Raw genomic sequence first — 26001 nt, forward strand, 5'->3', positions numbered from 1 at the left:
AATCAAACCAACCAAGCCAAATAAACCAATAAAATAACAACAACAACGTCAAGAAATATTCTGAAAACAGAAATATAGAAATTGAAATAAAAAATTTTGAAAAAGGCAATTCAAAAAATTATATTTGGAAAAGTTAAAAAAATATTTGAAATAAATTTCAAAAATATACGTTTCAAAAAAAAAAAAAAAATAAATAAATAATAATAAAATATTTGAGTGTGGGAGCAGTTCTATTTTTTGTCATTTTGTTTTTTTTTCGCATTCACAGACAACAACAATAGCAATAAAAATTTAATTACCTTCAATTAAATCAACAAATACAAATAATTAGTAATAATAAAAAATCTTCTTCTTCTTTTTGTTCTAGAATTTGCAGTGCTAAATAAAAATTGAAAAATTATAAGAATTGTCAAAAAAAGAAATATTTGAAAACCATTTTTGAAAAAAAGTGAAAAAAATATCCAATTACGTGAGTGAAAAATTTAAAAGGAAAAGTCCATTAACAAACAAATTCCCATCGATAGCGACAAAATGAAATCTTTCATTGGTCTATTCGTTGTCACCTTGCTGGCTTTGAATGGCGTATTGTCATTACCAGGTAAGTGGGTCAAAACGTAACCGAATTAAAAAAATAACACATAAGAATTATTTGCGTATTTACTTTTTATTTACGTTGTGTTGTTTTTTCCGTTGGCTTCCAAATAGGTTTTTTATGTGCGGGTGAATATTGGGGTGGAATGAAGAAAACAAAGGAAGTAACAAAAGTAGTATTTTTAAGAACTTCTAAAGAGGTCCATTTAAGCGAAGTAAATTTATTAAATTTTTTTCAAGCATCCATACAAGGCGTAGATTTTTTAAAGAATATTTTTTCAAGGCAGCCATCCATCCAAGGCGTGGATTTTTTAAAGAATATTTTTTCAAGGCAGCCATCCATACAAGGCGTGGATTTTTTAAAGAATATTTTTTCAAGGCAGCCATCCGTACAAGGCGTGGATTTTTTAAAAAATATTTTTTCAAGGCAGCCATCCATACATGGCGTGGATTTTTTAAAGAATATTTTTTCAAGGCAGCCATCCATACAAGGCGTGGATTTTTTAAAGAATATTTTTTCAAGGCAGCCATCCATACAAGGCGTGGATTTTTTAAAGAATATTTTTTCAAGGCAGCCATCCATACAAGGCGTGGACTTTTTAAAGAATATATCTTCAAGGCAGCCATCCATACAAGGCGTGGATTATTTAAAAATATGGATGGATTTTTTTAATTTTTTTATACCCTTCAACACACTGTGGTTCAGAGTATTATGTCTTTGTGCATATGTATGTAACCGGCAAAAGGAAACGAGAAAGGCCCATAGTTCCTTTTGAGAATATGCATAGAATCACTTTCTGAGTCGATTTATGCATGTCCGTCCGTCCGTTCGTCTGTCTGTTTATGTTAAATTGTAAACAAAGTACATGTCTCGTTTATGATTCGAATTGAATGAAATTTGGCACAGCTCATTTTTTTGACCCAAGGAAGAACTCTATTGCAATTGGAGAAAATCCGTTTAGATTTAGATATAGCTCCAATATATAGTTTCGACCGATTTTATGTAAATGGTGCACCAAATATCTTTCGATTTGCACGAAATTAGGCGTAGTTTACTGAACTGAGCCTGGAATGATGTGTGTTAAGTTTCGTGTAAATCGGTTCAGATTTTATAGCTCCCATATATATTTTCGTCCGATTTAAGGTAAATGTTGACACAGACCCTATATATTCTTCGATTTGCACGAAATTTCGCATGGTGAACTCAATTGAGTCTATAATGACGTATGCTAAGTATGGTGAAAATCAGTTCAGATTTAGATATAGCTCCCATATATATTTTCGTCCGATTGAAGGGAAATGGGTCTCCAAAGCCCTAATATATCTTTCGATTTGCACGAAATTTGGTATAGGGTACTGAATTAGGTCCATAATGATGTGTGTAAAGTTTCGTGAAAATCGGTTCAAATTTAGATATAGCTCCCATATATATTTTCGTCCGATTTAAGGTAATGGTATAGCAAAGTCCCTATATATCTTTTGATTTGTACGAAAATTGACACAGAGTACTGAATTTTGCCTTGAATGATGTGTGCTAAGTTTCGTGAAAATCGGTTCAGATTTAGATAAAGCTCCCATATATATTTTGGTCCGATTTTATGTAAGTGGTGCACCAAAGTCCCTATATATCTTTCGATTTGCACGAAATTTGGCATAGCGTAATGAATTAGGTCTAGAATGATGTGTGTTAAATTTCGTGAAAATCGGTTCAGATTTAGATATAGCTCCCATGTATATCTCTTCGTCCGATTTAAAGTAAATGGTGTACCAATGGTGTACCTATATATCTTTTGATTTGCCCGGAATTTGGCATAGCGAAATGGATTGGGTCTAGAATGATGTATGCTATGTTTCGTTAAAATCGGTGCAGATTTAGATATAGGTCCGATATATATTTTCGTCCGATTTTATGTAAATGGTGCACCAAAGACCCTATATGGAGTCTAGAATGATTTGTGCTATGTTTCATGAAGATCGGTTCAGATTTAGATTTAGATCTCATATATAATTTCGTCGGATTTTAGGTAAATGGTGCACCAAACTCCTAATGTTTGTCCGATTGACACGAAAGTTTACACAACGTATCAAATTGAGACTAAAATGACGTTATTGCGATTGGTTGAAATTGGTGCAGATGCAGACATAGCTTTCATATATATTTCCAACGGGTGTTGATTGAGATTAAATTTTGAACAGTGCGGCATACCGAATAGCGTGTATCAATTGTGCTATAAATCAATTTTCATAAATTTGTCCCATTGTACGCAAAAATCTGCCAGAATGAAATGAAACTTAGCATACGTGTCAGAATATATGTACGGATTGATGTCAGTTAGTTAAATAAAGATTACATATTTGAGTTCGTTCAATTTCATGTCAATGTGCCTTCGAAAAGGCGACGTCTATTATGATATATATATATATATATATATATATATATATATATATATATGTAGAATATGCCAAAGTGCTGAAGGGTATCATATAGTCGGCCCAGTCCGACTTTACTACTTTCCTTACTGGTTAAAATTATTTTTTGAGTAGCCCCTATAGGTGTGGATTTTTTTTATTATTTTTCTGAGAAATTTCTATTTCAACCTTAATATCCAAATAATTCATGTTTGACACATACCTGTTGCACATAGTGTTGTTGTGTTGAGTGCGTAGTTTTATTGTTAATGAACTTAAAAAAAAAAAATTATTCAAAAAACCGACAGCAGTAATTGTAAACAAATGAATAATTTAGAGGCCTGTTCTTTGGCACAGTTAACGTGACTGTAAACAATTGGCATAAAATAGTTTTAAAATCTAAAAACACATTAAGGGGATTTCAAAATTCAGAATTTTTGTAGAGAAAAATTTTTTGTAAAAAATATTTTTTAATACAATTTATTATTGATAGTTTTCGAGATTAAATATGGTAGGGCAGGCTTTAATTTGTTATGGCCTATAGAATATTTTTTTTAATATTTCTAGCAAATTTTAAATGGTTTCAATTTAATAAATATCTATTTAACCTCCTGGAAAATCTTGCTCCCTCTGTTCCACTTGTGAAATTTACAATGTAGAAAAAAGAAAATCACACACCTTACATTGTACGAAAAATGAATTAAATTTTTATTAACAATTTATATTTTCAATTTAATGGGAAATTTCAAAATAATAAAAAAAGCGAAAGAAAGAAGAATAATGAAAGCAGAACATGCTCCCAAAAAAAGTACGAACAAAAAACCCGGGACAAAACAATAAAAACTATGAAGCCATGGGATTTTTTCAGTGGAAATCTGGTCATATTTGTTGAATGTTTTATGACTCAATTATATTGACACCCTCCCACCATGGCGCGGCAGCAGTGCTTTTGTTGTTTTTCAACAAAATAAACAGCAAAAAAATTAAAAAAAAAACAAACATTTTTATGAAATGAACCAATTTAAGCGGCCGTCATGTGTCCTGTGTCCGAAATGAATGTGCGACAATTTTTACTTTTAATTGCTGGTCATTTGGGCTGCAGCTGAACAGCAAAAAATGGCTCAAAACTTATGAAGAACATGAAATAATTTTTAAATACAGAACCCATTGCAGAAACAACACTCCCAACAACAACAGCAGCAGCAGAAATAATAAATTAAAACCGAGGCATATTTTTAAAAAGGCTAAATATGGTTTTTTTTTCTTCGTTTGGGCCAAAAATTCATTTAGGCCATATGAATTGCAATGATTCCCGCTTCACACATTCACATATTTATGTGAGGCAAAAAGTGAATGTGCCAGCTCATAGCCATCATCGTCATCATTGCCGTGTGGCAATGAATCCACTTCGGTTGTTGCTGCCCACGATGATGATGCTGCTGCTGATGAGGCCCGTGAATGAGCACACTGCAATAATAAATTGCTGGCCAAAAGGAAGAAAGTATGAAATTGTTATTGTTTTCTGTTAACAACTTGACATTCACATTTGTATTACAAATTAACTTAGCAGCAATTTCTGTATGTTTTAATTTTGCTGGAAATTTTAAAATTTCATTTTGGGCAGTTACAATTGGCCTGTCACTCCCTTGATTTTTACTGGGATTTTCAATTGTTATTCTTATTCGGAGAATGCCTTATGTTAACAATTAACTCGATTACAAGGCAAATTGCGGGCAATTTATTTTCAACACATGTGAAAGAATTTTTATTTTAATGGCGGCTATTTTATTTGACCTCTTTTGGGAGATATGGAGGACAATAGGTACAAAATAAATTAATAAATTGATTAACAGATTTTTTATTTTCCCTAAAGAAAGCATTTCCTCAATAGCCACTGAGGCTACATTTTACCACCACGATATGAGCCTTTAAAAATTATTCTTTAAAAATTACGCCACGATATGAACCTTTAAAAATATTCTTTAAAAAATCTACGCCTTGAAAAAATATTCTTTAAAAATTACGCCACGATATGAACCTTTAAAAATATTCTTTAAAAAATCTACGCCTTGAAAAAATATTCTTTAAAAAATCTACGCCTTGAAAAAATATTCTTTAAAAAATCTACGCCTTGAAAAAATATTCTTTAAAAAATCTACGCCTTGAAAAAATATTCTTTAAAAAATCTACACTTTGAAATAATATTCTTTAAAAAATCTACGCCTTGAAAAAATATTCTTTAAAAAATCTACGCCTTGAAAAAATATTCTTTAAAAAATCTACGCCTTGAAAAAATATTCTTTAAAAAATCTACGCCTTGAAAAAATATTCTTTAAAAAATCTACGCCTTGAAAAAATATTCTTTAAAAAATCTACGCCTTGAAAAAATATTCTTTAAAAAATCTACGCCTTGAAAAAATATTCTTTAAAAAATCTACGCCTTGAAAAAATATTCTTTAAAAAATCTACGCCTTGAAAAAATATTCTTTAAAAAATCTACGCCTTGAAAAAATATTCTTTAAAAAATCTACGCCTTGAAAAAATATTCTTTAAAAAATCTACGCCTTGAAAAAATATTCTTTAAAAAATCTACGCCTTGAAAAAATATTCTTTAAAAAATCTACGCCTTGAAAAAATATTCTTTAAAAAATCTACGCCTTGAAAAAATATTCTTTAAAAAATCTACGCCTTGAAAAAATATTCTTTAAAAAATCTACGCCTTGAAAAAATATTCTTTAAAAAATCTACGCCTTGAAAAAATATTCTTTAAAAAATCTACGCCTTGAAAAAATATTCTTTAAAAAATCTACGCCTTGAAAAAATATTCTTTAAAAAATCTACGCCTTGAAAAAAAAATATTCTTTAAAAAATCTACGCCTTGAAAAAAAATATGCTTTAAAAAATCTACGCCTTGAAAAAAATATTCTTTAAAAAATCTACGCCTTGAAAAAAAATATTCTTTAAAAAATCTACGCCTTGAAAAAAATATTCTTTAAAAAATCTACGCCTTGAAAAAAAATATTCTTTAAAAAATCTACGCCTTGAAAAAATATTCTTTAAAAATCTACGCCTTGAAAAAATATTCTTTAAAAATCTACGCCTTGAAAAAATATTCTTTAAAAAATCTACGCCTTGAAAAAATATTCTTTAAAAAATCTACGCCTTGAAAAAATATTCTTTAAAAAATCTACGCCTTGAAAAAATATTCTTTAAAAAATCTACGCCTTGAAAAAAATATTCTTTAAAAAATCTACGCCTTGAAAAACAAATATTCTTTAAAAAATCTACGCCTTGAAAAAAAATATTCTTTAAAAAATCTACGCCTTGAAAAAATATTCTTTAAAAAATCTACGCCTTGATTATTCTTTAAAAAATCTACGCCTTGAAAAAATATTCTTTAAAAAATCTACGCCTTGATATGAGCCTTGAAAAAATATTCTTTAAAAAATCTACGCCTTGAAAAAATATTCTTTAAAAAATCTACGCCTTGATATGAGCCTTGAAAAAATATTCTTTAAAAAATCTACGCCTTGATATGAGCCTTGAAAAAATATTCTTTAAAAAATCTACGCCTTGATATGAGCCTTGAAAAAATATTATTTCAAAAATTTACGCCTTGATATGAGCCTTGAAAAAATATTCTTTAAAAAATCTATGCCTCGATATGAGCCTTTAAAAAGTATTCTTTAAAAAATCTACGCCTCGATATGAGCCTTTAAAAATTATTCTTTAATAAATCCGCGCCTTATGTGACCCTTGAGAAAATAATCTTTAAAAAATCCACGCCTTGTGCGACCCTTGAAAAAATAATAATTTAAAAAATCCACGCTTTGTTTAGCTCTTGAAAAAATAATAATTAAAAAAATCCACGCTTTGTGTGACTCTTGAAAAAATAAACTTTAAAAAATCCACGCCGTGTGTGACCCTTGAAAAAATAATCTTTAAGAGATCCACGCCTTGTGTGGACCCTTCAAAAAATCTTCTTTAAGAGATCCACGCCTTGTGTGGACCCTTCAAAAAATATTCTTCAAAAAATCCACACCTTGTGTGGACCCTTCAAAAAATATTCTTTAAAAAATCCACGCCTTGTGTGACCCTTGAAAAAATAATCTTTAACAAATCCACGCCTTGGGTGACCCTTAAAAAAATAATCTTTAAAAGATCCACACCTTTTGTGACCCTTGAAAAATATCCTTCAAAAAAATCCACGCCTTGTGTGACCCTTGAAAAAATATGTTTTAAAAAATTCTCACCGGTTGTGACCCTTGAAAAAATATTCTTTAAAAAAAGAATCCCAATCCCTTATCAAAAATAATTGTGTATCATTAATGAGAATTCAAGGATTTTTGTTCAAGAGGTAAATAACAAATCCATTACCATGCCATCAAACGGGGGCCATTATCCTCTACGCATTTGCATTTCCGAAGGCAACAAAAACTGGAAAAATCCGGTAATAATCGCAGTGATAATTTACATCTTATCAAGGAAATAGAAGAAGACGAAGAAGCCCAAGTGGCATCGGCAGCACAAACAACAACAATATTAATATAAACAGATTATTATTCAGATGTTATTATTACTTGTTGTTGTTGTTGCCACAACAAAAACAACAATAGTACTTTCGCATTATTTTTAGAAGAAGAAAAAAGTTCAACGATGAGGATGCTGAGGTTGCCACAGCAATAAAAAAAGACTACGACGATGATGAATCAATAATCACACCATTTCACCAGCCATGAAATGTTTTTTTTTTTTTTTCTGGTAAATGGAAAAATCATTTTGCAATCATTATTTTTCAAAATGATATTTTTATGATAATAAAAATCTTTGATTTCCAGGGACCTCAACCCATCGCTCCCCTTTTCCATAACTTTGTCATCATCATTAAATGTTGTGATAATGGCAGAAGAAACTCTGGTGGACCAGCGACCACTTCCAATCAACGAACCAACCAACCAAACAATCCAACTGAAATTTCCTAACAAAAACAACAACAAACACTTATCCTTAAATCTTTTGATGAGGTCCTGGTCTTTGGTAACATCATCGTCATCAGCGTTGTCATTATTTTGCCATCATTTATTTCTAGTCCTTCTGGTAAACAACTTCAAATGTTATGATTATTGTCCTTGTCGTTTTTGTTGTTATTGCTACTGCTGTCCCATGGTGGCTCTTAGGCAAACAAGCTTAAAAACAATCCTCGAACAAGGATATTTTTTTGTGCTATGGAAATAAATATGAAAATCCTGTGAATCTCATTTCTAATGTTATCTAATGATGGCGGATAAGAATCAAAAAGTAAACGGCACTGAAGCAGCTGCAAATCGCTTACAAATACAATTACGTAATAGAAGAATTTTTTGGGAAAATAATAGACATTTTTTTCAAGGCTCACAACAGGCTTGGATTTTTTAAAGAATATTTTTTCAAGGCTCCATAGAAGGCGTGGATTTTTTAAAGAATATTTTCTCAGGACTCCATAGAAGGCGTGGATTTTTTAAAGAATATTTTCTCAGGACTCCATAGAAGGCGTGGATGTTGTAAAGAATATTTTCTCAAGGCTCCATAGAAGGCGTGGATTTTTTAAAGAATATTTGCTCAAGGCTCCATAGAAGGCGTGGATTTTTTAAAGAATATTTTCTCAAGGCTCCATAGAAGGCGTGGATTTTTTAAAGAATATTTGCTCAAGGCTCCATAGAAGGCGTGGATTTTTTAAAGAATATTTTCTCAAGGCTCCATAGAAGGCGTAGATTTTTTAAAGAATATTTTCTCAGGGCTCCAAAGAAGACGTGGATTTTTTAAAGAATATTTTCTCAGGGCTCCATAGAAGGCGTGGATTTTTTAAAGAATATTTTCTCAGGGCTCCATAGAAGGCGTGGATTTTTTAAAAAATATTTTTTTAAAGAATATTTTTTAAAGAATATTTTTTAAAGAATATTTTCTCAAGGCTCCACAGAAGGCGTGGATTTTTTAAAAAATATTTTTTTAAAGAATATTTTTTAAAGAATATTTTCTCAAGGCTCCACAGAAGGCGTGGATTTTTTAAAGAATATTTTCTCAAGGCTCCGTAGAAGGCGTGGATTTTTTAAAGAATATTTTCTCAAGGCTCCATAGAAGGCGTGGATTTTTTAAAGAATATTTTCTCAAGGCTCCATAGAAGGCGTGGATTTTTTAAAGAATATTTTCTCAGGGCTCCAAAGAAGACGTGGATTTTTTAAAGAATATTTTCTCAGGGCTCCATAGAAGGCGTGGATTTTTTAAAGAATATTTGCTCAAGGCTCCATAGAAGGCGTGGATTTTTTAAAGAATATTTTCTCAAGGCTCCATAGAAGGCGTGGATTTTTTAAAGAATATTTTCTCAGGGCTCCAAAGAAGACGTGGATTTTTTAAAGAATATTTTCTCAGGGCTCCATAGAAGGCGTGGATTTTTTAAAGAATATTTTCTCAGGGCTCCATAGAAGGCGTGAATTTTTTAAAGAATATTTGCTCAAGGCTCCATAGAAGGCGTGGATTTTTTAAAGAATATTTTCTCAAGGCTCCACAGAAGGCGTGGATTTTTTAAAGAATATTTTCTCAAGGCTCCACAGAAGGCGTGGATTTTTTAAAGAATATTTTCTCAAGGCTCCACAGAAGGCGTGGATTTTTTAAAGAATATTTTCTCAAGGCTCCACAGAAGGCGTGGATTTTTTAAAGAATATTTTCTCAAGGCTCCACAGAAGGCGTGGATTTTTTAAAGAATATTTTCTCAAGGCTCCACAGAAGGCGTGGATTTTTTAAAGAATATTTTCTCAAGGCTCCACAGAAGGCGTGGATTTTTTAAAGAATATTTTCTCAAGGCTCCACAGAAGGCGTGGATTTTTTAAAGAATATTTTCTCAAGGCTCCACAGAAGGCGTGGATTTTTTAAAGAATATTTTCTCAAGGCTCCACAGAAGGCGTGGATTTTTTAAAGAATATTTTCTCAAGGCTCCACAGAAGGCGTGGATTTTTTAAAGAATATTTTCTCAAGGCTCCACAGAAGGCGTGGATTTTTTAAAGAATATTTTCTCAAGGCTCCACAGAAGGCGTGGATTTTTTAAAGAATATTTTCTCAAGGCTCCACAGAAGGCGTGGATTTTTTAAAGAATATTTTCTCAAGGCTCCACAGAAGGCGTGGATTTTTTAAAGAATATTTTCTCAAGGCTCCACAGAAGGCGTGGATTTTTTAAAGAATATTTTCTCAAGGCTCCACAGAAGGCGTGGATTTTTTAAAGAATATTTTCTTAAGGCTCCACAGAAGGCGTGGATTTTTTAAAGAATATTTTCTCAAGGCTCCACAGAAGGCGTGGATTTTTTAAAGAATATTTTCTCAAGGCTCCACAGAAGGCGTGGATTTTTTAAAGAATATTTTCTCAAGGCTCCACAGAAGGCGTGGATTTTTTAAAGAATATTTTCTCAAGGCTCCACAGAAGGCGTGGATTTTTTAAAGAATATTTTCTCAAGGCTCCACAGAAGGCGTGGATTTTTTAAAGAATATTTGCTCAAGGCTCCATAGAAGGCGTGGATTTTTTAAAGAATATTTTCTCAAGGCTCCATAGATGGCGTGGATTTTTTAAAGAATATTTTCTCAAGGCTCCATAGAAGGCGTGGATTTTTTAAAGAATATTTTCTCAGGGCTCCATAGAAGGCGTGGATTTTTTAAAGAATATTTTCTCAAGGCTCCATAGAAGGCGTGGATTTTTTAAAGAATATTTTCTCAGGGCTCCATAGAAGGCGGGGATTTTTTAAAGAATATTTTCTCAGGGGTCCATAGAAGGCGGGGATTTTTTAAAGAACATTTTCTCAGGGCTCCATAGAAGGCGTGGATTTTTTAAAGAATATTTTCTCAGGGCTCCATAGAAGGCGTGGATTTTTTAAAGAATATTTTCTCAGGGCTCCATAAAAGGCGTGGATTTTTTAAAGAATATTTTCTCAGGGCTCCATAGAAGGCGTGGATTTTTTAAGGAATATTTTCTCAAGGCTCCACAGAAGGCGTGGATTTTTTAAAGAATATTTTCTCAGGGCTCCATAGAAGGCGTGGATTTTTTAAATAATATTTTCTCAGGGCTCCATAGAAGGCGTGGATTTTTTAAAGAATATTTTCTCAAGGCTCCATAGAAGGCGTGGATTTTTAAAGAATATTTTTTCAAGGCAGCCATCCATACAAGGCGTGGATTTTTAAAGAATATTTTCTCAAGGCTCCATAGAAGGCGTGGATTTTTAAAGAATATTTTCTCAAGGCTCCATAGAAGGCGTGGATTTTTTAAGAATATTTTCTCAAGGCTCCATAGAAGGCGTGGATTTTTAAAAAAATATTTTCTCAAGGCTCCATAGAAGGCGTGGATTTTTAAAAAAATATTTTCTCAGTCGTTACTGAGGAAAATTTTTCTATAGAAAAATGTATCCTCAGTGGGTACTGAGGAAAATTTTTCTATAGAAAAATGTATCCTCAGTGGGTACTGAGGAAAATTTTTCTATAGAAAAATGTATCCTCAGTGGGTACTGAGGAAAATGTTTCTATAGAAAAAATAGCCTCAGTGGGTATTGAGGAAATTTTTTCTATAGAAAAATGTTGCCTCAGGAGGCCCTGAAGAAAATGAAATTTGTTCAATATATTTTCTAGCTTATTTAAATTTTTGTTTCTATGATGATGTCATAAGCATCGCAAAAGCTTCTCTAAAAAATGCATTTAGAAACAATGACAAATTCGTTTCTTTAGAAAACATATAATTTTATTGTTGTCTATTCATCTGTCATGTCATCAGTTGCAAAAACAAATAAATTAGAATTTGTTATGAAATACAAAAAAAAAGTAAATAAATAAAATATCTCTTGTTGTATTTCAATGGCCATAAATAATCACCACAATTGCTTTGGCATTTCCTTGGCTATTATCAGCTACAGCTAAGCAGATTAGTTCGGTAAATTCCGTTGTCGGAGTATTGAAATTCTATTCAATGCAAATTTCAATTCTTCTACTCTGCTCAAACCCCATAAAGAAGAAGAAGAAGAAACAAATAAAATAAATTGTTGTCTTACAAAATAATTGTTTTTCTAATTGTTTATATTTTTGTTGGGATGTGTGTGTGTTTTCCATTGCAGTTTAAAAGTTAAATGGCTTTAGTTTGTTTTTCGAAGAGGTTAGGTTCGTTTTTTTAATGACCTAAAATTTTCGTATTGAGCAAATCATCAAGTTTTTTGTTCTTTTTGTTCCAAACAAATACTTAACATTCATTACAATAACAATAAGAGAGAGAACCTGGAAAAACAACCCATTCGAACATTAGCAGCAGCAACAACAACAAGAACAGCAGTGCCAAAGAAAAACAACTTATTTTACAAATTAATTAAATCCTCTTATTTCGACCAAAGAAAAACAAACCAGAATCAAAGCAAAGGAAAAAGAATGCCTTTTTGCCGGTTAATGGTGGGGAAATGCACGTAGGATTCCGAACAACAAACCAACAGACTCTCTGTCCATCCAATTTGAGTTCCTCAACAACAATAATAAGAAATAAAATAAAACAACAACAAGAACATCATAAACAAATACTTTTTCTCTACTTTGGATGCTGTTTTTTATTATTGTTGTTGTTGTTGTTCGTGTTGTTTTTCGGGTACTTTTGCCTGCTACAGGAAGCAATAATAAGAATAACAACGGAGCAACTATAACCCAAAAAGATGAAGAAGAAAATCATCAACAGCATCATCATCGGCAATGGAGCAGCAGCTCCAGCGGTGGCATAATCAGTTCGGAGCAATGGCATCGGCATCAGAACTTAATAACAAAACTCTTTACAACTTAAATTGAGCAAACTAAAACCTTCGGCGAAAAAAGAAGGTATCACAAAGTTTGTTATACTTTTGTGGACATTGGGGTGGTATGAATTAGAAAAATTGTCTACAAAATATTATCCTCAATCGTTACAGAGGTAACTTTTTCCAAAAATAAAAATCTTGTTGTTTTTATTTTAAAACTACAAGAAAGGGATCAACCTAAAAAAGTAAACACTCACATCCCTACAAACAAATGCCACACTGAATCTAGAAACTTTTTCTTAAGTGGTTATTTATACTCTTTCGAGTGGTTATTTATACTCTTTCGAGTCGAGCTTGATGATCTATGTTTTGCAATGAAAAGGAAAGCCAGGAGAAGAACCTACGTACCCACCATTATGCGACGCGTTTCGCCGTTGGTTAAGCGGCTCATCAGGCATATTGGGCTATGTGGCTTTACAAATGTCGTACGTTGATAACTTGTATTTATTCCGCCCTGATGCGAAACTTGCATATGCGAATTAAATTCAAATTTGTCTATAAAAAAAACTTAGTGGGTGCTGAGGAGATATTGTCTATAGAAATCGTATCTTCAGTGGCTAAGATGAAAATGTATATCCTCAGTGGGTACTGAGGCAAAACAATGTTCTAAATTGAGTTCAAAAAATTTCAATTTCAATAGAAAATACCGATCCTCAGTCAGTACTGAGACTTAACGTTTTCTACAGACAAATCGTAACCTCAGTGGGTAGGTGAGGCTCAGCGTTTTCTATAGAAAAATTGTCCTCAGTAGTCACTAAGGAAACATTTTTTAGGAAAAGCAGTTTTTGATCCTCCAACACTCAAGGATGTTGATCCGGATATGAAAATTTAACAAATTCTGTAAGGAAGACTTTTATCTACAAAGAACCTGTGATAACAAATTGGTGGCCACATCGTTTGGAAACTGCTCTTCGGACTACAAAATATAATACACATAATTGGGCCGGAATGCTGTTAAAAACTTTATAATGTCGAAACTGTGTCGGAACCTTCATGTTGTGGCCATATAGGAACATGGACTTATGTCTAAAATTTGTACAAATATATTACAACTTCTAAGAATCCGAAATGCCAAATTACTGCCACTTTAGTGGGAACATGCGGCTAAAAATCCTCAAAATGACGAAAATTGGCCGAAACCTTTATGACAAAATCTGGTTCTAAATTTAAAATTTTCTACAAATATGTTTTTAATCTCCAAAATTTCGGAATGCCACATTTCGGTAGGAAATTACCGCGAGATCTTATTGTGGAGTCTATACCAAAACCTATATCGAATTCGTTCAGCAAATATATTGTCTATTATTCAATACCCCGGAGTGCGAATTGACAGCCACTTCGATGGGGAAAGTTCGTTTAAACTTCTAAAAATTTTCAAAAATGGGACGGGAACTTATTGGAACATTTACTTTTATATGGGAGTTATACCAAACCGTGGACCGGTATATCCCGTTCCCAACACCAAACATCTTTTATGTTCAACATTTCAAGGCTTTTTTTAATATTGCGATCTCAATCGTGATTTCAGCCGAATATATGAACTTCATGGGGTCTCCGACGAATATTTCGAGGTATGATAAACTTAAGATATACTTAAGATTCCTTAGTATGGAGGATATAATTATATTCAGGGGAAACGAAAGAATTGGGGACTTAAGAATTCCTTCATTTGCGCAGCTATCTCCGATTCTGGTCAACATTTCGTGAACTTTTTTGTGATTATGGCATTACTTAACTAGCCAATACTCGTGGAGTTCCGACCATAATTGGATCGTAAAGCGATTTGATAAACAGGACATACATAGCTTGATCAATCTTTCTACGCTCACTATCAATCTCCAAGGAAGTATTTCTACTTCCACGGACTACAACTGCAGATCTTTTGGTGTGAAAATGGATACCAGATGGAGGGTGTTGGTTTGCAGTTAAAATATATTGATAATTTAATCTTTGGCAACCTATTTCTCAAGGCGGACTCTGGCTATGGCTAATATGAAAGAATTTTAAGATTTAATGTTGGTCAGATCAGTTACACAATTTTCTTTAATTTAATAAATATTGAAAAAAAATTGACCCTTTGTGGGGAAAGTGCTTGAAGTAGAAGTAGACCAATGGATCCCATCTTCCTATTGGATCTAATAGGGTTGGTGAAGATAATACGTTGTGTACTGTTTGATTCAATTCGGACATTTTGTTCGCCTGATATGGGATTTTTAAATTTTGACTATTTGTTGGAGAGGTACCCGAAGGAATGGACCACTGGGTCCCATCTCTGAACTTGTTCTAGGCTTAGTAAGATAATAGTTTGTAAACAGTTTGGTTCAAATCGGATAGTCCGTTCCCATGATATTATAAGATTAATTTTTAACACATTTTTTACCTTTTTATCGGGGAGGTACATGAAGTAGTTACCGATATTCCCCATCTTCGAACTTCAACTAAGTTTGAAATACATATTACGATGTGCAAAGTTTAGACGAAATCGGTCGCTCCCTTCGAGATCGCACCAGCCGGCCAGTAAGACGGATGGACATTTCTTAATCGACTCCAAATTTTCTGAAACGGATTTGGTCCAAAGCAACATCTAAAACCATGATTTCGATGAAGCACATTTTCACCGTATCATAGTGAATATACCCTCATTAGCCATAAGACAGAGGGTATAACAACCCCCGTTTTACATATTTTTACCTTCAACATTTTTATCGATCATCATCAAAAATGAAATGGATAAAACCAGTGAGCGGAGCAGTATAGTCGGACGGGGCCGACCATACGATACCCTACATTACTACCACGGAAATCTAACTTTCTGCGGATTTTTAATCCGTATATGGGCAATATTTCGTAATAGTTGCACACTCTTGCCCGATTAGAGGTCAAAAGCACCTCTTCCTTACACTGACATATTTTCCGGATATTCCCAATATTCAGTACAGCCCTTCTAAACACTTGTCCAGACTCCATTCACTGTGGGTTCTGTTGTGACGTTCGGCATGTGGTCTATAGATCGAATCGAAAAAAAACATAAAAAATTAAGTTTTCGGTCCACTTCATTCCAAAATTATTATCTGATCATCACCGAAAATTATAGGCGTTGTCCTTGACCATACCTGGATTCTCATGGAAAATTTTAAAGCGATCAGCGCCATATTTCAGCCCTCTAGCGTGGTGATGGTTTACTAAATAATATATTAATACGTAAGCACCTGTTCATATTTAAGTGTAACTCCCACATCCGAGTACATACGACAATATAATTGGTATCAATTTAAAGGTCAACCACTCCTCTTGGATATAATATAAACTTTTCGGGTCCTGGTCCTTCAGGGGCAAATATATACGCCATAGAATACACATTTTGTCATTTTTCAAACAAAAGTCAGGGTCCATTTGACCCGCTAAATATTGACCGATCTTTATCAAAACAGGCATGCTTATTCTTTGGCCCGATCACCTTCCCCATGCAAAAATTCGCGGTGTTTGAGCCATAATTGCGTCCTCAGGAGCGACCCGAAAATAAAACAAAAATAAAGTTTTTGGTTCATTTCATCCCCAAAATATTAACCGACCTTTATCAAAAACAATTGGCCAGAACCCATTCTACATGCAAAATTTCGTGAAGATTGGTCCATAACTGTGGCCTGTATCGTGTTTACAAATTATAATGGACAGACGGACGGACAGACACACATGTCTAGATCGACTCACCTAGTCGAGATATGACGATCGGTATACTTAAAGGTGGGTCTAGGACCAATATTTCGCGGCGTTACAAACTTTTGGGGCTGCACAAAGCTATAATACCCTGACAACATAGTTGTGTAGGATATAATTATTTCTGTTCGCATTATTCTTGTTGTTTTCGGTCTGAATCGATCGGTTCTGAACTTTAATTACTAGTTATATTGGACAGTCGGTCGGAAAACCATAGCTATATCGATTCAGCTAGGTTCAGGGTTAATCTGCAAGATAATAAGTGGTTCTAATTCCACGGTTTGAAACTCAGTGATTCGGATATCATGGAGTTAGGTCCGGTAGGATTGGTGGGACAAGTGAATAGGTTTAGTGCCTACTCGACAGATGTATTATACATTACCATAAATTCGCTCGCAACACGAATACCTCCTGAATATATTTCTTTAGACAGGTGACGTCGCTCAGTTGTAATGGGTGGGACGTGATCTTCGTTTATAGCATCATCAACTGTACATCAGAGTCAATTCTATTCATCTAGTTGGTCTATTTAAAATATGATCGTCTTTCTTCATATAAAACATTTCGGATAGACCAGATTAGGTCAATCTATCATATGATGGCAAAGATGGCCTTAGAGATACTGCAACAAACGACATCGATATTTTGACGTATATGAATAATATTCGCTTCCTCTTGAATAGGCTGTCAGGAGGAGGCATCTCACTTCTCTATGCTGAGTTCTGGCATGTCTGAAACATGAAACCAACTTAACGATTTATAGGTTACTGGCAATGTTTCCTTGCCTGCAATGTTCTGTCGATGAATTATTTGGTCATATTTGTTAAACTTTTTACATACCACTCATTCGCTGTAAGACCAGAACACATAAAAAATCAGAAAGTGCGTTTTAAATATTCAATCGACTCACGCAAGTAAAAGTGTATCATCTTCAAAATTTAATATTATGAGCAGTACTGGAAAATGCGATCTACAGCCTTTCCATTTCATAAAGAGACTGTACTTCATAACTATACTGACATGACTGAGGTCTTATCAACCTCTCAAAGGTTCGAAAGCAAATTACACACAATTTTGTAGATTCGGAATACGTTTTACTTCAACTATATTGAAAGCATTCTGTCAACCGGACTATTGTCCATTTCAGAATCCGAAATACATATTTTTCTCCATTTATTATTCAGAAATGGGAAATTACATCCACAATGTTGAAAACTGAAACGAGAGCCTTAGAAACTGGGAGTGGTCATTTTAAGGACAGCGCATTACAGTCACTTCGATCAGAAAATTTAGTTAAGGGGACCCCCCCATTCTTGGGGTCAAAAATTTTGTTGGTATTATTCGAGTCTACACTAATTAATGAATGTTCCTTCATAATTTCAAGTGAAAATTTCAAGAACTCTTGAAGATATAGCCGATTTATTGTGTCAGCATCAAGTGACGGCTGAAGGGCTTCTCAAACTTTAAACGCGTTTTTCTCTAAACATTTTTTTGTGAATGCCGGGCACGATAACTCAAAAACTAATAACCCAATCGATTTCAAATTTTTACACGTTTCTCTGTGAGTGTATAGCTATCGTATGAACTTGGATAAAGCCAATCGGTGAAGATCTTCCTTATTTTTTAACTTGGTTTTTGTGTAAAAAATCGGCGATTTTCCAAAAATATTTTTTTAATTAATTTTAGAGCGAAGTCAATAATCCTAGTTCATACGAGAGCCAGACATGTACTCTTTCTAACACCGTTGGAATTTTCGGATTCCGATGTTCCAGTGAGGAGTTATCATGCCCGCCATCAAAAATAAGGACTTTTCTTTAATTGCAAAAAACAACAACAAAACAATAACAAAAAATTTTTGTAAACTATTTTTCTTCTATTTTAAATCTTCAATTATATATGTGCAAAGTTACAAACCTTAACAAGCATTGGTATTGATTTACCAGCCCATTGAAAATCTTGAAAAATTAAAATCGAGAATGTGGGGGTTCCCTTAAAGGACATTTTTAAAAAGGTAGACCGATATATAGCAACATCCTGCGAGTAACGTTTTTGCAAAATTTCAAAGCACTTATCTTAAATATTGGAGCTTTAGTGTGAATTTTGAGAGAATGCTTATAGTTCTATTCTGGAAAACAAATGTTTTTAGCAGATTTGAAACTTGAAGTATTTGTCCTTTTGGACAGATTCTCAGGATCAGATTTGGTCTTTGTAAGGATTTTTACAAACATATCAAATTGTATTTTAAATACATTGCTTCCTAATCTACTTCTTTATGCAAATAACAAACAACTTTAATTCCAACACAAATACCACCAAACAAAAAACATCTTATACCATGTCCAGTGTGTAAAAAATCGAAGAAATGCTCTAATTGCAATTGCCAACTGATAAAGTGATTGAAAAACAATTTATTTCTGGTTTTTTTGGACACAAATCTTCAAATGTTTTATTTTCAGTTGTCCTCTTTGTCTGGTTAGTTGATAATGTTAAACAACTTCTTTGTGGGTATGTTTCAAGTGGTCTGGCTGTCGCTCCACTTCTATTGTACACACATACATATGAATATATTGAGCTCACATTCATACAAATGGCCAATAATATGTGTTTTTCTTGGCAGTTATTGGTTGCTGTTTTCTTTAAGGATATGTTTTGTACAAGGATATGGAAAGTCATGTCAAAAAGAAGAAAAACTTTGCGACATAATAATTCCTTTCTTTTACATATTTAAAACTTTCTTTGTGAAATTTTCAGATTTACTTTCACAATGAAAGTTTCAATTGAGGTCTATATATTTGCTTTTGTTATCAAGAAAGTTTCACTTGTTTATTTGGAAAGAAAGGGGCATTATGAAATAGTAAAGTAGATTTTTTAAAAATATTTTGTTTAAGTAGCCATGGCGTGGCTTTCCCGCGATTTAGCTGTAATTTAGTATTTTGAGTTCTTGAGGCCGCAATTATGACCCGAACATCGGGAAATTTTACATGCAATAGGGGATCGGGCCAAAGAATGAGCATGCCTTTTTTTGATAAAGATCGGTCAATATTTAGCGGGTCAATTGAACTCTGACTTTTGTGTGAAAATTACAAAAATTGTATTCTATGACGTATATATTAACTCCCGAAGGATATAGATCCGAGAAGTTGATAGAATATCCAAGAGGAGTGGTTGACCTTAAAATTGATACCAATTATATTGTCGTATGTTCTCGAATGTGAGAGTTTCACTTAAATATTTACAGGTACTTACGTATTCAAATATTATTTTAGTAACCCATTACCACACTAGAGGGCGGAAATATAACGCTGATAGATTTGAAATTTTCCATGATGTTCCAGTTGTGGTCAAGGACAGCGCCTATAGTTTTCGGTGATGATCAGATAATAATTTTGGATAAAGTGGACCGAAAACTGAATTTTTTGTGTTTTTTTCATATAACCCACGGTGAAGGGAATCTGGACAAGTAATTAGATGGGCTGTACTGAGTATTAGTAATATTCGGAAAAATATGGCGGTGTAAGGAAGAGGTGCTGTTGACCTCTAATCGGGCAAGAGGGTGCAAATGTCACGAAATATTGCCCAGGCTCGGAATAAACATCCGCAATGTTAGAACTTTGTGGTAATTGTGTAAGGGTATCGTATGGTCGGCCCAACCGACTATACTGCTCTCCTCACTGGTTTAAAAATAATTGTTGTATAGCCACTATAAGCGTGGATTTTTTAAAAATATTTTTCAAGTCATACCAAAGGCGTTAATTTTTATACCCTTCACCACACTGTGGTACAGGGTATTGTGTATTTGTGCATATGTTTGTAACAGGCAAAAGGAAAGGAGATAGACCCATAGTTCCTTTTAAGAATATGGATAGAATCACTTTCTGTCCGTCCGTCTGTTGGTGTTAAATTGTAAACAAAGTACAGGTCGCATTTACAATTCGAATTGGCTGAAATTTGGCACAGCTCATTTATTTGGCCCAAGGACGAACCGTACTGAAATTTGGAAAAATCGATTCAGATTTAGATATAGCTCGCATATATAGTTTCGTCCGATTTTATGTATGTGGTGCACCAAAGTCCCATATATATATATATATATATATATTTCGATATGCACAAAATTTGGTATAGCGTACTAAATTAGGTCTAGAACGATGTGTATTAAATTTTGTGAAAATCGGTTCAGATTTAGATATAGCTCCCGTATATATTTTGCTCCGATTTTAGGAAAATGGTGCACCATAGTCCCTGTAAATCATTCGATTTGCATGAATTTTGGCATAGCGCACTGAATTAAGTCTAGAATGACGTGTGCTAAGTGTCGTGAAAATCGGTTCAGATTTAGATATAGTTCCCATATATAATTTCGCCCGATTTAAGGTAAATAATTTGGCATATTATTTACCTACATATCTTCCGATTTGCTCGAATTTTGGCATAGCATAGTGGATTGAGTCTAGAATGATGTGTGTAAAATTTCTTGAAAATCGGTTCAGATTTAGATATAGCTCCCATATATATTTTCGTCCGATTTAATGTAAATAGTCCACTAAAGTCCCTGGAAATCTTTTGATGGGCACGAATTTTGGCATAGTGTACTGAATTAAGTCTACAATGATGTGTGCAAAGTTTCGTGAAAATCGTTTCAGATTTAGATATAGCTCCCATGTATATATTCATCCGATTTTAGGAAATTGGTGCACCAAAGTCTTTATATATCTGTCGATTTGCACAAAATTTGGTATAGCGTACTGAATTAGGTCTAGAACGATGTGTGTTAAATTTCGTGAAAATCGATTCAGATTTAGATATAGCTCCCATATATATTTTCGTCCGATTGTAGGAAAATAGTGCACTTAAGTCCCTACATATCTTCCGATTTGCACGAAATTTGGTACAGCGTACTGGATTGAGCCTAGAATGATGTGTGGAAAATTTCTTGAAAATCGGTTTAGCTATATTTAGATATAGCCAAAGATTGTCCGACTAAAGATTGTGTGCAATGTACTTAAATTAATCGCTGGCAAATTTTGTTAAAATCCGTTCAGATTTAGGTGTAGCTCCAACATATGTATTTTCGTCCAATTTTATGTAAATGGCACATTAAACTCCAAATGTCCAATTGACACGAATTTTTTGCACAACGTATCAAATTGAGACTATAATGACTTTATTGCGTTTTTTTGTCATTGGTGCATATGCAGACATAGCTTTCAAATATAATTCGATCGGGTGTCTGATTGAGATCACATTTTGAACAGTGCGGCATACCGAATATCGTGTATCAAGTGAGCTATAAATAGGTTTACTTAAATTTCTCCCATTGTACATATACGACTCTAAATCTGCCCGAATGAAATTTGGCATAGGTTACCGAAAGGCATGTGTACGGATTGATGTTAGTAGGTTCACATATAAATATAGATTTCATATTTAATTTACTTCAACTTTATGTCAAAAGTCCTTCAAAAACCGACGTATATCAGAATGTATCTTCTAAATATACCCAAAGTGGTGAAGGGTATCATATAGTCGGCCCAGCCCGACTTTCCTACTTTCCTTACTGGTTTAAAAATATGTAGCCATTCACTATAGGCGTAGAAAATTTTTTAATAACATTTTTTTTAAAGACCAAGTCATGGCGTGGATGTGTTTTTAAAAAATATTTTTCAAAGACCAAAACAATGCGTTTATATTTTAAAACTATTTTTTCAAGGCCTAGATTTTTTCAAATAATATGTTTATCCCAAGAATTGCTTCCTTCATTTCCAAATGCCATAAATCCCATTTGACCACACAGCAAATATTCTCGTAGGCTTTTAATTTGATTACATTTCCAAAGTACCGGAAATATTGGCGTGGCCACAATATTTTAACAATGCCCCCAATAATACGAGTATGGACAGATATTATCCTTTTGGTTTACAAATGACTAGCTAAACTATTCAAACGTATTCAAACTTATGGAATACAACAAAACAGGGGCGAAAGGAGATACATCTACAACTGCTGTCATTGCTATTGACATTTGGAATTTCTGTAGGCTATTGAATGATGACTGACTGGCCTGGCTATGGTTATATGATAATGCATTTTCATGCCCTTGTCATTTCTGTATGCATTTCGGTATTCGAAATTTTGTATATAAAATGATTACAACATTTTTGCAAAAATCAAAACCTAAATTACTGAGAATGAGCTTAGCCAGCAGTCCGTCAGTTTGTCTGCCAGTCAGTCCACTGACCAGAGTATCATCATAACATAATCATCGTCATCATCATTGGACAAACAGCCATAAGCTATGCTGTCATATTGCTATTATCGTCGGCATCATCAGAATCAGTAGCTGCATCATCGTAATATTCATTTGTGCCAATGGCCCACCACGATTCCTCCCCCTCCGCCTCTTTGATCCACTATCGCAATAGAGATATACATGTCAGTTTAATGTGGTATGTGCATACATAACATATGTAAGTATGTAGCAGCATTGTGTTTTGATCATAAAATATATCAGGCTTTATGTTTGCGCTCAGATACATTTATACATACATATGGACATACATATGTTTTGTGGTAGCTGTAAATTTAATGAGATTTCTGTCAAATTAATTTCCGGTTATGATTAGATTTTCGTTAATAGCAATTTGTGGTTTTCAGCAAAATTCACCCAAACTTTTTCGAAGAGTTTGTTTTTTTTTTGTTTGTTTCGAAGTGAGATTTATGCAGGAAATATAATACTTACACATCAACAACATCTTGGGGATGGAGGGATAAACATAAATATATGATAGGCGGGACAAGAAGTGAAAGAAGGGACCTATAAGGCGTGAATTTTTTTAATATTTTTTCATGGCCCTTTGAGTTCCGAATTTTTTACCGTAATCATAGAACGATTTTCTGTTTACAGATTTAATACAACTATCGTAGATAGGATATGGACAAAATATGACATCGCTACATCCTTGCATTCGGATATACAGCACACACTTTCTGAAAAACAAAAGCCCAATATCAAGAAAATCAAATGCAAAATCACCACTATGTTATACGCATCACCACTTTGGGTATATTGTACATATGTATCCTCGAAGGAACATACTCATGTCTATCTACAACCTATGATAAATTGAATTTCATTCGGGCAGATTTAGAGTCGTCTGCGTACCATGGGACAAATTTATGGAAAACGATATATAGCAAAATTAATACATGCTATTCGGTACGCCGCACTGTTAAAAATTTAATCTCATTCAGACACCCGTTCGAAATATATATGGAAGCTATGGCTGCATATGCACAAATTTCAACAAAACGAAATAACGTCATTCAAGTCTCGATGCGATACGTTGTGTAAAATTTCGTGTTAATCGGACAAACATTAGGAGTTTGGTGCACCATATATGTAAAATCGTACGAATATATATGTATATGTTGGAGCTATATTGAAATCTTAACCGATTTTCCCGAAACTTACCACACATCATCCTAGACCCAATTCAGTACGCTAAAATTATTATCTGATCATCGCTGAATTTTAGAGGCCTTTCCCTGACCATATCTGGAACGTCATGGAACATTTCGAAGCGATCAGCGCTATATTTCCGCCCTCCCGTGTGGTAAGGAGTTACTAAATAATATCTGAATATGTAAGCACCTGTAAATATTTCAGTGTAACTCCCACATCCGACTACATGCGACAATATAATTGGTATCAGTTTAAAGGTCAACCACTCCTCTTGGATATACTATCAACTTCTCGGGTATATGTCCTTTAGGGTTAAATATATACGCCATAGAATACAAGTTTTGGCATTTTTCACACCAAATTCAGGGTCCAATTAGACCCGCTAAATATTGACAGATCTGTATCAAAACAGGCAGGCATATTCTTTGGCTCGATCCCCTTCTCCATGTACAAATTCGCGATGTTTGGGCCATAATTGCGGTTCTGAGGCGACCATAAAAACCGACAAAAATTAAGTATTTGGTCCATTTCATACCCTAAATATTAACCGATTTTTACCACAAACAATAGGGGTCTTCATTGGCCAGAACCCATCCTACATGCAAAATTTCGTGAAGATTGGTCCATAACTGTGTCATGTATCGTGATTACAAATTATAATGGACAGACGGACGGACACACATGTCTAGATCGACTCAGCTAGTCGAGATATGACGATCGGTATACTTAAAGGTGGGTCTATGACCAATATTTCGCGGCGTTACAAACTCTTGGAGCTGCACAAAGCTATAATACCCTGACAACATAAAATTTTAATTTTTATACCCTACACAACTATGTTGTCAGGGTATTATAGCTTTGTGCAGCCCCAAAAGTTTGTGACGCCGCGAAATATTGGTCTTAGACCCACCATTAAGTATACCGATAGCCATATCTCGATTAGCTGAGTCGATCTAGACATGAGTGTCCGTCCGTCTGTCCATTATAATTTGTAAACACTATACAGGCCACAGTTATGGACCAATCTTTGTCGGTTTTTCTGGTCGCTCCAGAGACCGCAATAATGGCCCGAACATTTTGCATGGAGAAGGGGATCGGGCCAAAGAATAAGCGTGCCTGTTTTTGATAAAGATTGGTCAATATTTAGCGGGTCAAATGGACCCTGACTTTTGTGTGAAAAATGACAAAATTTGTATTCTATAGCGTATATATTTACTCCTGAAGGACATTGACCCGAGAAGTTTATATTATATCCAAGAGGAGTGGTTGACCTTTAAATTAATACCAATTATATTGTTGTATGTGCTCGGATATGGGAGTTACACCTAAATATTTACAGGTATCTCCGTATCCGTATATTATTTAGTAATTTATTATCGCTGATCGCTTTAAAATGTTCCATAAGGTTCCAGTTATGGTGAAGGACAACGCCTATAATTTTCGGTGATGATCAGATAATAATTTTGGAATGAAGTGGACCGAAAACTTAATTTTTTGTGTTATTTTCGAGTCGATATTTAGACCACAAATGAAAGCCGAACATCACAACACAACACACGGTGAAGGGAATCTGGACAATAGCTGTACTGAATACTCGTAATATTCGGAAAATATGTCAGTGTGAGGAAGAGGTGCTGTTTATCTCTAATTGGGCAAGAGGATGCCAATATCACGAAATATTGCCCAGGCTCGGAATAAACATCCGCAGAAAATTTGAGTTCCGTGGTTGTTGTGTAGGGTATCGTATGGTCGGCCCCGTCCGACTATACTGCTCCGCTCACTGGTTTATATATTTATTTTGAGATGTGTCGTCCATAAGAAGGTCTTGACGTATGCAATCCGAAGAATATATATATCACCTAGCTACATATTAAATATAACCTCTAAAAGATTTTGTTGCCTGTGGGTAACATGGGGCCATAAAGGGTTAAAAATATTTTTTTCATGGCCTTAGACAAGGCGTGGATTTTTTTTTTTTTGTTTACT

General features: G+C 34.0%; 1 protein-coding gene across 1 annotated transcript in view; it reads left to right on the top strand.

The window, feature by feature from the left end:
- Positions 1-476: 476 nt before the first annotated feature.
- The window catches only part of LOC133323604 (uncharacterized), a 102837-nt gene continuing 77312 nt past the window's right edge, over positions 477-26001 (top strand). Inside the window, exon 1 of the mRNA XM_061532523.1 lies at positions 477-598. Coding sequence (XP_061388507.1) covers positions 532-598 — 67 coding nt within the window. The 5' untranslated portion in view covers positions 477-531. The remainder of the gene's footprint in view (positions 599-26001) is intronic.

This window comes from Musca vetustissima, unplaced genomic scaffold (assembly GCF_032173495.1).
Source record: "Musca vetustissima isolate MV318-11 ecotype Yass unplaced genomic scaffold, APGP_CSIRO_Mvet_v1 utg61470, whole genome shotgun sequence".
NCBI classification, from domain to species: domain Eukaryota; kingdom Metazoa; phylum Arthropoda; class Insecta; order Diptera; family Muscidae; genus Musca; species Musca vetustissima.